Consider the following 17,556-nt stretch of genomic DNA (forward strand, 5'->3'; position numbering starts at 1 on the left):
GTTGATGCCGTTCTCACGTTTGTTCTGGTAGAGGAAGCTCAAGGCTGACCACATTCTCTGTTTGAGCTTGTATCGTCCGAAAAAATATAATACAAAAAAGAAAATTCATTTCACGACACTACCTGATAGAAGGAGCTCATTGATAAAGAACTCGTCGATAACTCATTAATAACTCATCGATAAATAACTAATTTCTAACTCATTAATAACTTTTTAATAACTTATCGATAACTTGTTAATAACTCATCGATAACTCATTAATAACTCATCGATAAATAACTCATTAATAACTCATCGATAACTCATCGAAAACTCATTGATAACTTTAGCCAGAACAAGCCAGAACCAGCCATAACTAGCCAGGACCAGCCAGGACCAGCCAGGACCAGCCAGGACCAGCCAAGACCAGCCAAGACCAGCCAGAACCAGCCAGGACCAGCCAGAACTAGCCAGGACTAGCCAGGACCAGCCAGAACCAGCCAGGACATTGATACATATGGTAGAGCAAACGCACGTTACATCGCCAAACATTACGTCAAAGATCAAAAGGCACCACACAACACCACCCACAGAAAAGACGTTGCCACGCATGTTAGTCAACAACACACCTTAAGGCCAATGTCAAAATGTGCAAAAAACGTTTTAATTATGTGTGTCAAAAATACAACCTGGTGCTTTTCTCCTCTCCTGTGCTTTTGTTCTTTCCGCTGTTCTGCTGACATCTTTAAAAATACGCAAAATACGCAAAATGTGCCAAAATCTAAGAGAATGATTGCATTGTCAAAACGTAGGCTGATGTCCCAGGTGAGAAGGAGGTGGTCGCCGCGCGCATGTGTGTGTGCGTGTATAAGTGTGTGCCTGTGTCGGGTGCATGTGTGCATGTGTATGTTTTTGTGTGTGTTTGTGTGTGTGTGTGCCTATGTGGGTATGCGTGTATGTTTGAGTAAGTGAGTGTGTGTGTGTGTGTGTGTGTGTGTGTGTGTGTGTGTGTGTGTGTGTGCATCAGTGCGTCCCTGTGCGCATGCTTGTGTGAGTATGTGCATGTCTGCACGTGTGTGCGCGTGTCTGAGTGTGTGCGTGCCGGTGTGTGTGCGTGCGTCAGTGCCGGTGGCTCTTGCGGCCCTCGCCCTCCTTGATGAAGGTCCACATCAGGGTGTTGACGATGTCGGGCTGGTCCTGCTGCAGCCAGTGGCCCGCGCCCGAGATGATGTTCAGGCGGAAATGGTTGCGGATGTAGAGGCGACAGGCCTCCGCCATGCCCTGCTCCAGGAAGGCGTCGCACTCCCCCCACAGGAGCAGCACCGGTGAGCGCACACACTGCTGGGTCAGGGGCAGCGAGCTGGGGACACAGGGGGCACAGGGAGACGCTAATGGTAAACGGACTGCATTTATACTGCGCTTTTCTAACCAGTGGCGGCTCAAAGTGCTTTTACAATATTGCCTCACATTCACCCGTTCATGCACACATTCACACCCCCCACGGCGGAGTCAGCCACGCAGGGTGACCAGCCAGCTGGTCAGGGTGAGGCGTCTCGCTCAGGGTCTCCTCGACACTCAGCTAGGAGGAGCCGGGGATCGAACCAGCAACCTTCCTGTTACCAGCCAACCCGTCTACCTCCTCCTGAGACTCATGCCACCCTTACAGCAGGAAAGACATTTGAGTCGGTCTCTGCCTCAGTCAATCCGTGCTTTACATGATTCTAGATGATTTTGCATGAAGTTTACATTTGTTTACAGGATGTCTCCTGTCTAAAGGGAAGTGGTGTGTGTGTGGGGGTGGGGGACAGATCCCAGCACTCACACACAGCTCTATTTAACACAACCAATAGGAACTGTTGTGAGTGGGACCCAGGTGGCGTGGGCGTCCATGCGCGGTGCAGCGCCTCAGTACGGGAACATATGGAGGATGTTCTGCTCTCTGTCCTCCAGCCAACCGGAGGACGTTTAGCATCGTAGCTTCACAGAGGCCAAGGACTCATTACACCAGAGACAGGAGGCCATGAAGCCTCTATGTAGTTTCTCTTAGGTAGCACTTAAACAGTACTGAGCATAGTGTAGCATCTTATCCTAGCTATCTTTGTTGTATACAGGGAATGGGTTAACCTAGTGATTGTTAGTGCTTGGCACTTGGTTCTATGAACATCCTTACTGTACCGACGGCCATATATCTTTTCTTCTGAAAAATGTACTCATTGTACACCCACACACACACATTCAGATCTGAGCTTGTCTGAAGTGAGCAGCACCTGCAGTTCTCTCTGTGGCGATTGGGGGGCGCCACTGCTGTACTCTGACATGGGAGCAACATCCTTTAGGTTGATGGATTGGGAGCAGGCTTCATCTCATTTAGACATGGATAATATTACCAATAACTAATATACTGACAAACTGACAGAATTTGTTTTTATACATTATTATATTCCATTATATATTGCATATTATATTCTATTCTATTATGTAAATATATGATATGATATATATTATTATAATTATAATCTCCTCCTCCACATTGAGTACTGCTCGTCCCTCTGTGTCTGAGTAAAGCGTGTTGGTCGTGTTTCCTCCCAGGACATTGTTAACGTGTTTCCCCGAGTCGCAACCTCACCACCATCTGCTGGGTTTTCTCTCAGGGGGGAGAGAGACACAGACTGCTGCCGTGACGACCAGAGGTCAGAGGAGACCGCCGCCGTGACGACCAGAGGTCAGAGGAGACCGCTGCCCTGACAACCAGAGGTCAGAGGTGACCGCCTCCCTGACAACCAGAGGTCAGAGGAGACCGCTGCCGTGACAACCAGAGGAACCCGCTGGAACTCATGACACCTTCCTGTAGTGAGTAGTAGTAGTAGTGTAGTAGTAGTAGAGTAGTAGTGTAGGTGTTAGTAGTGTAGTAGTGTAGGTGTTAGTAGTGTAGGTGTTAGTAGTTTAGTAGTGTTGGTGTTAGTAGTGTGTTAGTAGTTTAGTAGTGTAGGAATGTAGAAATGTAGTAGTGTTGTATTAGTGTAGTAGTAGTGTAGTAGTATTGTAGTAGTGTCATAGTAGTGTTGTAGTAGTGTTGTATTAGTGTAGTAGTAGTGTAGTAGTATTGTAGTAGTGTAGTAGTAGTGTAGTAGTGTAGTAGCAGTGTAGTAGTAGTAGTGTAGTAGTAGTGTAGTCGTGTTACCTGAAGACGTTCCTGTAGTAGTTGAGGGCCCCGGTGAGGGCCCCTGGCTGGGACAGGGCGTACAGGTATGCCTCCATGTCCTCTGAGGTCAGCCAACGGCCCTTCCTCCCGATGCCCGTGCTCCGGCTGGTGAACAGGGCCTTGAGGGCCTAGAGCAGCACACAGGGAGAGCATCAGATAGTCCTGTGAGGAGGCTCAGAACCAACCAGCTCCATCAGTGTCTCATGTGACATATTCACTACTACAGCTATTTCATTTACTTGAATTTACTTTTATCCCAGATCTGAAAACTGAATATTTTCATAAAATAATCCAAACATAAAATAATTTGTTGTATTTTTTTCACTTATTGATTCCTATTGATATATTTAACAATTATTCGTCGAAGGCGAAGTGAATAGTGTGGAATAGCCCCCGAGACTGAAGGTCACAGGGCTATTGCACTATTCACGGAGCCTGAGGTGAATACTACACGTGAACAAAAATAAACAAGATAACACTTTTTGCCGGGATTTATTTGTTTTTATTAGCATGACGAGACGACTGCCGAGACGATTGGGCCCGAGATAGTGAACCAATCAAATTGCGCCATCTTAGGAGGTTTACGTGTAGCATACTAAATTTATATATTCATATATTAGTGCATATAGATTAAGATATATATTTTTAGATTTTAAATGGAGGATATTGTTTAATGACTCCCATGTATTGCATAAAGTCGTAGAACATAAATCCACTTTCCACGTAGTAGTAGGGTAGTAATAGTGTAGTATTAGTGTAGTAGTAAACTACTACTACACCCTCCTCACCTTGAAGTCGTTGATTGACAGCATCAGCTCCGGGAGGCGGGGCAGCTGGAAGAAGAAGAAGCAGCTGCACTTGAGGAGCTGGCTGGGGTGACGCAGGGCGTAGTCTGACCAGGAGGAGGAGCAGGAGAACCAGGAGACCAGGGGAAGACCAGGAGGAGACCAGGAGGAGAACCAGGAGGAGGACCATGAGAACCAGGAGGAGGACCAGGAGAACCAGGAGGAGACGAGGAGGAGGATCATGAGGAGAACCAGGAGTATACCAGGAGGAGAACCAGGAGGAAACCAGGAGGAGACCAGGAGGAGGACCAGGAGGAGGAGACCAGGAGGAGACCAGGAGGAGACCAGGAGGAGGACCAGGAAGAGACCAGGAGGAGAACCAGGAGGAGACCAGGAGGAGGACCAGGAGGAGGAGACCAGGAGGAGGACCAGGAGAACCAGGAAGAGACGAGGAGGAGGATCATGAGGAGAACCAGGAGCAGACCAGGAGGAGGAGCAAGAGGAGAACCAGGACGAGGTGACCAGGAGGAGGAGACCAGGAGGAGAACCAGGATGAGGTGACCAGGAGGAGGAGACCAGGAGGAGAACCAGGATGAGGTGACCAGGAGGAGGAGACCAGGAGGAGAACCAGGATGAGGTGACCAGGAGGTTCAGACCAGCAGGAGAGGCAGAGAACCAGGAGACCAGGAGATCGACAGACAAGGAGAAGACAGAATTAAATCATCACCAACAAAACAACGAAGAACCATTTCCTCTGAATGAAGACTTCTGAACCACACCAAGATGACCCCAGAGGAGGAGGAGGAGGAGGAGGTGGACGATGGTCCGCAGCCTCCCATCCTGACGTTAGGATCTTCTAATCACCTCCTCTAATCACCTCCTGCTCCTCCAGATGGGAGATAAACACGCAGGAGGAGCCGCCATCGCTCCTCATTAAGCTAATTAACGCTCCTCGTTAGCAGGAGCGCTCAGAGCCACCGCAGACCACGAGCACACCAGCGGGAATATGGCTCGCTTATCGCTCTGTGTGTGTTCTTGTGTGTGCTTGTGCTTGTGTGTGTGTGGGTGTGTGTGCTCATGTGTGTGCGTGCGTATGAGCAGCGTGCATGCGTGCATGCGAGGCCTACCTGCATAGACGGAGGGGTGTGGGGAGTTGAGCACGATGAGCTTGGTCACCATCTCGGGGTAGTGGATGGAGAACAGCCAGGCCACCGTGCCGCCCCAGTCATGGCCCACCAGACAGCAGCGGTTGTAGCCTGGAGACAACAGACAGACAGAGATACTAATGTCTGTTCTTCTGTTCTTCAGATATAAATATGAAGAGCAGAAGTTCCTCAACAGAGATAGAGATGAGTTCTTCTGCTCTTCTCTGAGTTTAGTTTGTCTGCAACTCTGTGAAGAATTCTTTCCATTTTTTAACCTTATAATTATGTGCTGATGTGTTATCTGATCTTCAGAATGACTCCTCGTTTCTGTCGTTTCCTCCCCAAGGGGATATCACGGATACCGATGGATCCGGTTGCCTTTGATAAACTCAGCCAATCACTGAGGTCCGTTTCAGATCAGGGGTTGGGTTGAGGTGAACCCCGGTCTTTTCCCTGCTCTGTCACATGGTCCAACCAGGACCTCATCCTGTAGGACTTAGCTCAGCTGATGAAGGCGACACGGCCGTCTGAACCAGGGAGTCTTATTTTGTTCATTAGGTCTCAGCTCTCTTACTTGTGTTTCTTATACTTTTCTTTTATTGCAATGTTGAAGGAGCTGGAGGAGGAGACACAAGAATTTCATTGCCAGCGACTGCTTCCTAGTTGCTGTGTATATGACAATAAACAATCTTGAATCTTGAATCTTGAGTCTTCTGCGGGTTGATTGGGGGAATGTGTGTGTGTTGTCGTTCACCCCGTTTTAAATAAAGGTTGGTTCAACCCCAGGGCTCACCAAGGTACTCCACGATGTCGCGGACGTCGGTCACCAGGTGCTCGAAGCGGTAGCTCTCCACCGAGAGGGGGACGTCCGATTCCCCGTAGCCTCGCATGTCTACCGCCACCACGCGGAACTCGCTCTTAAACTCCCGCAGCTGGTACCGCCACGAGAACCTGGGGAACCACATGACTTTATTAGTACCTCCACTTCATGACAGTACCGCCACGAGAACCTGGGGAACCGCGTGACTTTATTAGTACCTCCACTTCATGACAGTGCCGCCACGAGAACCGCACAACTTTATTAGTACCTCCACTTCATGACAGTGCCGCCACGAGAACAAACACAACTTTATTTCCATTCCATTTTTAGATTTTTATATTTACACACTAACCAGCTAGCTGGTGATGCTGTCAGGAATATTATTGTATTAATATAATTTTTTTAATTGATATTATTGTATTACTATGATATATAATAATGTATGATATAATATAACACACCTAGCTTGCTATTTTCATATTATTGTTGATATGATACACCTAGCCAGCCTCAATATTAAGATAACTATGTTTTCAAATCAAATCAAACTTTATTGGTATATTTTTGTTATTCCATTCATCACAGTTAGGGTCTCACAGGCCTCCTGACCCCTAACCCTGACTTTTAACCCTGAGATGAGAAGACACTTAGGAACACGCACGCGCACACACACACACACACACACACACACACACACACACACACACACACACACACACACACACACACACACACACACACACACACACACACACACACACACACACACACACACACACACACACAGCTGTCAGGTGAGGTGACGCCCATGGGTGCCACTCAGCTCCACATGATCCTGTCAGGTGCCTTCTGCTCAAGGGCACTCTGACGATGGGCTCCAACTGCCAACACTGGCATCTATTTATAACTTATACATGATAACCATGTAGAGATATAGAGGCTAGACAACAGTGTGCGAAATACGGGGGGGTCCGGGCGCACAACAGTGTGCCCATCTGTCTAAACACACGCAAATTAAACACACACATAATGCAGTCCATGGCGATGTATATTAACAGGGGGACACATGCATATTATGAACACAAGTCGACAACGATAATGTATACAATACTGGTAACAAACAATGTTTGTTAATGTATTGCCGCATATCATTAAATAGACCCACAGTTGCGGCCATCGAGGACCGCGTCCGTATACCTATGTTTTAAGTTGTCTTTGCCGCAATTTACATGACGAATCAGTGTTTCTGAAGTTGGAGAAGAAAATGCTATTCCATGTGTTAATTATGCCTATTATAATCAACTCGTCAAGTCAAAATGCGCTGGCTCTTAAAGGGGATGGGAGATGCCACTCTCATTGGTTTATTGCATGTTACGCCCAAAACACACCTACGGGTTTCAGTCCAACCCATTTTAGATTTGCGCCGGGCGCAAAGCTCATTTATCTCGCCGTCATAATAGCAACAGCGCCATAGAACCGCCCACAAAGTACTTTGACTTTGCGCCTTGACGTCTGCTAAGTATGCTATAAGCCTACTGCATGAGAAAAATTTAGATCGATATTGCGCAACAATCGGGAGATGGGGACCCCCCCGAATATTGACGAGTATTTCGCACACTGCTAGACAAGATATACATCGAGATATGAAGAGATAGGGTGACTTTACACATACTAGAGAAAGATGCGTATAGATAGGGTTACTTTACAGATACAGATAAAGTAATAGAGGTGTAGAGATATAGAGATATTTTAGAGGTACAGCGCAACAGAAAGAGATGGAGCAATATATAGGACTTAAATTAGACTTTGACATATAGGGATATGTAGAGATAATGCAAGATAGAGATAGCGACAGAGATATAACTAGCTACAGCGATATATAGAGAGGAAGAGATAGAAATATGATAGAGATATATACTGATGTAGAGATGAAGCGATAGTGACATAGAATGTAGATAGAATATATACATACCGGTATGTATAAATAATTAGTATTTTAGAGCTATATATATGTAGTGATATAGTGATCACACCACAGAGGTGGTTTAGCATCGCTATCCTAGCCTCATGTCATTTCTGTTACAGCGTGAGATACTCAAAGGTTCTAGATGTTTCCGCAGGCACCCGAGAGAGAGCGAGAGTGTGTGTGTGTGTGTGTGTGTGTGTGTGTACAGGGCTATTTTTATCTCCTGTGTGTTCCCAACACCAGCGGTACAAACAAGGTTAATGGAACGCCTCCGGGGAGACCGGGAACCCAGACTCTCAGCTCCACATCACGACCCAAAGGTTCTGGGTTCGATCCCCCATGTCCACATACCTGTAGGCATCCTAGAGCAAAATGCACTAACCCCTACCTGCTCCTTAATGACCAGTCTCTGTACTGTCTAACCCCTACCTGCTCCTTAATGACCTGTCTCTGTACTGTCTAACCCCTACCTGCTCCTTAATGACCTGTCTCTGTACTGTCTAACCCCTACCTGCTCCTTAATGACCTGTCTCTGTACTGTCTAACCCCTACCTGCTCCTTAATAACCTGTCTCTGTACTGTCTGTAGTACAGCATGAAAATATCAAATTGGGGTTTTCAATAAGAAAGTAGATTATTCCTGAGGAGTTAATGTCTAGTGGAGTGGAGATGAGGGAGTAGGAGGTGTGGAGGAGGGGAGGAGGAGGAAGAGGAGGTTGAGAGGAGGAAGGGAGGAGGAGGTGGGAAGGAAGAGGGGGTAGGGAGGAGTAGGAGGTAGGGAGGAGGTGGCAGGAGAAGGAGGTGACTCAGTGACCTCTAGAACCACCCACTCATGGCATGGACTCTGATCGCCACACACACACACACACACACACACACACACACACACACACACACACACACACACACACACACACACACACACACACACACACAGCCTAGTCATCAGATCACAAAACACGAAAACATTCTTCTTCGAACTGCAGATCCTAATCACCCAACACACTCACACTCTCTCACACACACACACACACACACACACACACACACACACACACACACACACACACACACACACACACACACACACAGCCTAGTCATCAGATCACAAAACACGAAAACATTCTTCTTCGAACTGCAGATCCTAATCACCCAACACACTCACACTCTCTCACACACACACACACACACACACACACACACACACATACACACACACACACACACACACACACACACACACACCTCCTGAGTGAAGAGGAGTAGGTGAGTTTCGATGAGTCAGGACTGAAGCTCAGATCTTGGAATATATATGAGCTGCAGAACACACACCCACACACACAGTCACCAGCACAAAGTAATGGGCTACAATACTGCTAACTAACTCACCCAGAGAGAGAGTGAGCGAGAGCGAGAGAGAGAGAGAGAGAGAGAGAGAGAGAGAGAGAGAGAGAGAGAGCGGTCCAGAGTCCCAGACGTCTTTAATTAACTGTGTGTTCTGAGGTCAGAGCGTCTATGCTGGCCTGATTCAGTCTGTAGCGCTCAGAGCCTCCCTGAGGACACGCTCAGACAGACCTGAGGACACGCTCAGACAGACCTGAGGACATACGGACCTGAGGACACGCTCAGACGGACCTGAGGACACGCTCAGACTGACCTGAGGACACGCTCAGACAGACCTGAGGACACGCTCAGACGGACCTGAGGACATACGGACCTGAGGACATACGGACCTGAGGACACGCTCAGACGGACCTGAGGACACGCTCAGACGGACCTGAGGACAGACGGGCCAGCACTCCCTGGTGGCCAAGAAACCTCCCATGGACCGACCAATACTGAAATACTACCTCAGATACCAGCTCAAATACTACCTCAGATTCTATCTAAATTACAACCTCAAATACTGCCTAGTATTTGAGGAACTAAACAACATATTATGCAGGTTAGTGATGGGTAGATATTATTTCATAGAATCTGTATTATAGAATCTATGGTAAAGTCTTTATTATAGAATCTACCATTAAGACAATCTTTGTTTTTAAATTTTCCGATGTTTATTTAGTATTGTATTATATTTAATGGATTTGTATTATATTTAATGGATTCATAATCAAGGGGCTGGTTTACAACGTCAATGATTATTAAATGTTAGGTTCTCGTCGTTCTATATTATATAGATCTACGGTTAAGTGGTAGCCTACAGTTGACCAAATTTACAGCTCGTTATTCATTGAAGGTATAGATCAGATCTCCCATCATGAGATCTATCATTTAATTGTCTGCTCGTTTTCCAGAATATAAATCTGTGATTTTAACGACGGTCAGTTTAGCCATCTATAATTTACAGGCCAGGAACTCTAAAATATACATAATCCATAATTTACAGGCCAGAAACTCTAAAATATACATAATCCATAATTTAGAGGCCAGGTGGTCATGGGGGCGTGTTTCTGGGTGCAGGTCCATGGGGGGGTTTCTGTGGGGGTGTGTCTATTGGGGGCCTTTCCAAGAGATTTATATCTGATTAACGACACCCCGTCTGAATCTGGCAGTTGTTAGGATGTTAACTTGTCTATCAAAATGTAACGGTTAACTTTTTTCCCACTGGTGGCCTCCAGATAAGAGACATGAACTGATACTAGTGATGGCTCGTTCGCAAACGAATCAGTTCGAATGAACGACTCTTTAACATGAACGAACCGACCTGATTCCCCGTTTCAGTTTGTCTCGTTCGCATCGTTCGTTTGCTGAGACTCGACTCCCAGCTCCACCCACTAGTCGCTGACTCGTGAGTCGCCGTTCGTTCACTGACTGTGTTTAGCGGTGAAGACTCGAGGACTGAGAAGTCACGGGAGCAAGCCGGGCAACAACATCCTGATTCTGAACATGAAGCACTCCTCAGCTAAAAGGAACTTAGTTAATGTTGTGTTGATTGATGACCGTTTTCACCATTGCATGATCGTGATTCATTTGAGAATGAGAACGAGGGAGGAGCTGAGTCTGACCGACTCGGCTGAGAACGTGCATTCGCGATTCGTTTGAATGAGAACGAGGGAGGAGCCGAGTCTGACCGACTGAGTGACTGAGAATCATGATTCACCTCTACCGGAAATGCGAACGAACAAACAAACAAACAAACAAACGACTCTTCTTGGTGAACTGACCGACTGATTCATTCAAACAAATCATGAAATCCACCACTAACTGATACGCCCCTTGCTGGAGCCCATTGAATGTTTGTGGAGACAACATGGAGGTCAGATGACGTGAAGGTGACCCTTCTCTGCATGTGACCTTTGACCTCTGACCTAGGGCTGGGCGATGAAACGATAACGATATGTAATCAATATCAATAGAAAATGCGTTCGATAGAAGGTTTCGATAATTTTTTTCCTCGTTGGAAGAACGGAGCAAAGAGTCTAGCTCCGCTTTGAACCAGAGGTTGTGAAGCAAGGTTGGTTGCATGAACAAAGGCACGCGTCCTCTGATACCGGAGTGGAGAGCAACGTATGGAGCGACACGCCAATGGCCAATCATGTAACAGTATCAAGTTTGGCTGCGCCATCTCGTCTCGCGTGTGTGTTCCATAACAGAAACAACGCGATGTGAGAAACGAAAGATGAGTACCGCAACGAGTGAGGAAATTGTAAATAATATATATGAAGATAGTTCTTCTCAGATCTCAGGCTTCTTTATGTTTACATTTAACACTGCAAATGTTTTTAGAACACTTTTTTGTAGCACATGTTTTTGAGCACTTTATAATTGATAATTGTTAAGTTTTCAGTGTGATGTTAATTTTCATTCAGACTTATGTTTATATTTATTTGAGTTTTCCATGGTTGTGTTGACATTCCTTTTCCCTGTCTGCCTACAATCAGGGGAAGGTTAAGTTTAAAATAAAACTGTTTACGTTTATATTTTTCTCCTTGTCCTTTAAATTTTTTTATATTTTTATTGTGATACAATTTTCAGCCCTACTCTGACTTACCAGAACTCTGGGAAGCCGTGGAGGAACAGCATGAGGGGCTTCCCCCGCTCGCCGGCTGCCACATAGTGGAACCTCAGACCGGACTCCTGCAGGAGAGAGAGAGAGGGAGGGTTAGGGAGAGAGAGAGAGAGAGAGACAGAGAGACAGAGAGACAGGGTTAGGGAGGAAGAGAGAGAGAGAGAGAGAGAGAGAGGGAGAGGGAGAGGGAGGGAGAGAGAGGGAGAGGGAGAGGGAGGGAGAGAGAGAGAGAGAGAGAGAGAGAGAGAGAGGGTTAGGGAGGAGAGAGAGGGAGAGGGAGAGGGAGGGAGAGGGAGAGAGAGAGCGAGAGAGAGGTTCTATCGTATCAGTTCTGTGCTGTAGGTTTTATGTATCTGTTCTATACTGTAGGTAGGTAGAGAGAAAGAGAGAGAGAGAGAGATAGACAGACAGAGAGAGAGAGAGAGAGAGAGAGAGAGAGAGAGAGAGAGAGAGGTTTAATCGTATCTGTTCTATACTGTAGGTTAGATCGTATCTGTTCTTTACTGTAGGTTAGATTGTATCTGTTCCACTCTGTAGGTTCTATCGTATCTGTTCTATACTGTAGGTTTGATCGTATCTGTTCTATACTGTAGGTTCTATGTATCAGTTCTATACTGCTTGCTCTGTCCCTCAGCGCGGCTGGAGACCAGACGTGCTCTGAGTATTAATCCCCACTCAGTCTCCTCAGAGAAGGACTGGAGCCTCCAGCACACACACAGCCTCCACACCAAGAGGCTGTCCCACACACACACACACACACACACACACACACACACACACACACACACACACACACACACACACACACACACACACACACACACACACACACACACACACACACACACACACACACACAGCCTCCAGAACCAAAGGGCTGTCCTACACACAGCATAACTTCATCATAACATCTCCAGCCTAACATCACATACCTTCTTCCTAACATTACATAACGTGTCTTACCTTTATCCTAAAATAACATTTCCTAACATCACATATCATACCGTGTCTCACCTTTATCTCTATCCTTGTACCTCCATCCTTACATAAGATATAACGTCTTACCTTTATCCTAACATAACGTTATCTTTATCCTAACATAACAAAACGTGGCTTACCTTTATCCTAACATAACATAACGTTATACCTTTATCCTAACATAACATAACACAACGTTACCTTTATTCTAACGTAGCAGTGGGTCCCGAGCGACGTGTCGTTGAGGCAGGCCGGCGGGGGGTCGCCCCGGACCCCCCACTGGAAGGTGGCGCTGGGTCTGAGGAGGACGCTCCACCAGAGGCGCAGGAGGGCGGCGGCGGCGCACAGCAGGGAGGCGCCGTAGACCAGGGACCAGTATCCCAGCGCACGGACCCGGAGCGGCAGGCTGCTGAGGAACGAGACCAGGTTCGGGACGACCCTGGCCATCTTTACATTGCAAAAATAAAATAAAAAAAATAATCCTAAATCGACGGAGGTCCGGTTGTCGGATCGGGTATGGGGGGTGGCTCTACCCGGGGAACGGGCTGCTATTGTGGGGTTAGGGGTGGTCGTGGTGTCGGTGAAACGGGCTGACGATGGTTGAACACGACCGTCTGCATGGGAGGGTCCCGGGGAGTGATGGAGAGATGGAGGAGGAGGAGGAGGAGAGGATGCACGCCTGCGTGGATGGAGGAGGGATGCTGGGGCGGGGGGGGGGGGGGCGATTGGGGAGAACGAGAGCACTCCACACACACACACACACACACCACAAAATAACCAGTCCACCTGGCGGTGTCTCCTATAACAACCAGTCCACCGCCCCGGTCTCTGTGTGTCTCCGTCACCCTGATCCTGTTGGCCAGTAGGTGAACTGCACCGAGGTGGATTTACCGCCCCCTAGTGGCTCCACGTGCAATAACCGAGTCCTAAACGCGTTCATCCAAAGCTACTCAGTGAATACAGACACGTAGGCGCTGGAGCAGGGGTGGCCAAACTAAGGCCCGGGGGCCAAATGCGGCCCGTTGGTCTCTTTTAAGTGGCCCGCCATGAAATCTCTACATAAAATGTAATGTGGCCCATTCTTCTATGTACATTTTACTCAGACAGTTAAAAGATTGCTCATAGATCTCAACAATTAAACAATTGGAATAATAGGATTGAGTGCTACAGTATTATAGAATGCTTTGGCAATCAAAGGGGTTTTCTGGTCTACAAACACATGTTGCTCTTTCAGTTTTAACTGGTTGAAAACTGGCCATCTTGATTTTATATTTTATATTGCCCCCTGACGTTCTCATTCTTTCTGTATGCGGCCCACAAGCAAAAAAGTTTGGCCACCCCTGCGCTGGAGGTATGGCGCTGAGGGGGCTGCAGCAACCCCTGCTGGCTGAGAGGGGAATCACCTCGAAAAAAATATTGTCATTATTACATTTCTTGATTGATATATTAATGTTAAGGCACTTAGCATAACATAGAATTAACACACGAGAAGTTGATCCACTGAGTTGTTTATCACTATTATGGTTTATTCAGCAGTAGGTCTACAACAGAAACAGCAGTACAACGCATACATTATGAAGTCAAGATTAAATCTGCTTTAAATCAGGTTCCATGTTATGCTTATCAAAATATAAACTGATATCAGAGCCTTTTAGTATGAAACTGTTAATGTTGGAAAATATAAAAAAATTAAAAAAGTCTAAAAAAACATTGATTTACTATAAATAGATATTTAAAATACATTTCAAATTAAATATATATATTTTTCAAACCTGCATATTTAACCCAATAGAAGATCTTAAAGGTTATTAAGTATTTGGAGTATATATTGGAGCTGAGTACATGTATTTAAATTAGGGCTGTCAAGCGATTAAAATTAATTAAAGATGAATTAATCTAAATTAATCGCATACTTACATTTTGCAGAGAAAGTATTATATAAATAATTTAATTCAAATAAATGATGGCAGATGAGTGATTCAATGAATAATATACATAAGACTTTAAAGTTCAATGTCTCTTATTTAAAACATTAATCTTTAATTAACATATGGTGCATTTTAAGATCAAATGAATAACATTTCCATCTCACTCAAGATGCAATGCATCTCAGGCAAAAAATATACAATACTTTGTTTTGACTCTAGAGAGCACTATAGAAGCGCGATTAATCTGCGTTAATTTTTTTAACACATTATTTTTTCTGTGATTAATCAAAATTAACGTGTTAATTTGACAGCCCTAATTTAAATCAACCAAAGTACCAAAGTCTTGTATTTACTTAAATGTCCTTCCTTTCCACAATAAAACCTTTAAGAGCTTCAGGAGAAACGACCCCTCAACTCTGAACTCTGGGTTTGACCTTAATGTTCAGTCCTTCATCTCTGGTGGTGTTGAGGATTGTGAACGAGTCTTCTATGGGAAACCAGGTGTTTAAGGCGTGGAGGAAACACTGATACGAGTATTGGTGAGAGAGAGAGAGAGAACTGAGGAGAGAGAGCGAGAGAGAGAGAGAGATATGAGGAGAAAGAGATATGAGGAGAAAGAGAGAGAGAGAGAGACTATACCCGACCCAGAGTCACTGATGCCACCGCCCCATAATCTAAACCCAGGGAGGAGGTCCTCCTGGGTAAAGGTGGACTGGAAGGTGTGGATGTGTGTTAGTGTGTCTGAGGACACTCCTACTCTGTAGAAGGATAGAGTGCCAGCAGGCCGGTCCAGATACACTCCTACTATGTTAGAGTGAGCGAGGGGGAAAAGTATGTTTGTCCCTCTACCGTTGTAGTGGGCAGAGTAATGACCATCACGACAAGCAAGACTCCAGGACTTGTTCATTCCAAACCTGCCATCAGCACCCTCTCCTCTCCTTGTGATTCCTCTGAATATCACTCTTATGTAAACACATCCTTCCCACTCCCAGTAACAGCGGCCAGCCCCAGACCCTCTCTACACAACACCTGGTCCCAGTAGTCAAATCTCTCTGGGTGATCAGGATACGACTGGTCCTCTCCAACCTCCATCCCCCTAACCCTAAGCAGCCAATTGCGTACAGCGTCAATTTAACTCTGCCCGTTGATCATGCCTCTTGTGCTGATTACAATAAACATTGGACACATTAAACATAACATACAAACAGACACATTACATAATACATAAGGGCTGTGCTTAATCCTCAGCGTTCAGAGTTCAGAATGATGTGACAGCATTAAAGTTTATCAAAGGTGTTGAGGAGAAAACAGGCAGTGAACAGTACAGTAAATATTTATAATGGTTATGTTTCTATAATAGCAGGGTTCTCTTCAGTGATTCATCGGGTCGGGTTGGATTCTTGTGTTCCTCCATCTTGCTCCACCCTTTACAGGCTGCTGCTCATTGAATCAGTCCAGTGTACGTACACTGTAACCTGACGTCCTTCAGTATTCGGAGGGTTTAGAGCTTCAGAAACTGATTCTCTTCTATTCTTCTTCTAATTCTCTTCCCCCAGAATCCATGGTTCTCCTCTTGTTCCAACAGGACCGCTCCAACACCACCCGCATAGCTCCCCTCCTGGTGGTTCAGAGCTCTGCCCTTTAACCTCTGAACCCGCTAGGTTCCACACAGTGATGCAGTGCCGTCTCAGCACTTGATTCAAGGTTCAAGATTCTTTGTCACATGTCATGTACAGCAGAACTCTTTGGTTCCGGATCCTCAGCAGAGCAGCAGCAGACAAGTTTTATAACGTCTATAAAACACAATATAAACATTTCTATAGATATAGAACAGCAGAAGTAGTGATTAGAATAATAAGAGCAATGGTGCAATGTGCAATGGATTAGGGGCAAGCCGAGAGACAGGTAGAAAGGCAGACAGGCAGAGAGACAGGCAGACAGGGCATTCAAATGGGCATCAAATACCCATAAATGCCGTAACAGCACCATCTGGTGACCAACACAAATATAGACTTCCAGCTGAGTGATCAAGCAAAGCATTAAATCATTACAGCAACAACAAAAAGTCAAAGTGATGGATTACCAGGTTTCTAAAAATTCAATATTTCTTATATCTGCCTCTAGTTGCTTTTGAGTGACCACATCTAAATAAATACTCTTTAAGAGCACAAGTCGATGGAGATGTTCCCAGAAAGACTGGTGTTCAGACCTTTTGATCTGGAGGATTATATAATTGCTGTTTGATACGCTACTAGGTATGTTTGACTCATAGACTGGTGTTTGTAATTACTGAGTTGGATTTCAGATCACTGCTGGTGCCAAATGACCACAGACCTATATTGTGTTGGGCAGAGCATATATATATATAGATTATATATATGTATTGTATATATATCAACCTGTAGTTTATTGTAAAATTAGGTATCTATTACAGACTGAAGGGTCCATAACAGACTTAAAGCTAATACTAGCTAACTAGCATCAGCTTTCATGTTAGGGCCTCAGAACACTTCGAGAAGCACATAAACAATCATCGTGGCGCATTTAACTGTTACACACTATCTTGCGATATATATACACACACACACACACACACACACACGACTGGGTAGCCCCGCCCATTCTGCCGGCGATTAGAGTTCGCCCTGCAGAAGGGCAACAGGGAAGGGACAGCAAGCAGCCAATTGCGTACAGAGTCAATTTAACACCGCCCGTTGATCATGCCTCTGGTGCTGAAGAAAA

At 45.7% G+C, this 17,556-nt stretch overlaps 1 protein-coding gene across 1 annotated transcript; it reads right to left on the bottom strand.

Moving 5' to 3' along the window:
* Positions 1–1,098: 1,098 nt before the first annotated feature.
* Positions 1,099–13,333, bottom strand: ephx4 (epoxide hydrolase 4; the record flags this gene model as incomplete). Its single annotated transcript, XM_084472833.1, has 7 exons — positions 1,099–1,339; positions 3,161–3,309; positions 3,970–4,073; positions 5,094–5,222; positions 5,905–6,062; positions 11,891–11,976; positions 13,088–13,333. The coding sequence occupies 7 exons, from the start codon at positions 13,331–13,333 to the stop codon at positions 1,099–1,101; spliced, it is 1,113 nt and encodes a 370-aa protein (XP_084328959.1).
* Between the last annotated feature and the right edge of the window lie 4,223 nt (positions 13,334–17,556).

The sequence above is a fragment of the Micromesistius poutassou genome (assembly GCF_964030765.1).
Source record: "Micromesistius poutassou genome assembly, chromosome: 9".
Lineage (NCBI taxonomy): Eukaryota > Metazoa > Chordata > Actinopteri > Gadiformes > Gadidae > Micromesistius > Micromesistius poutassou.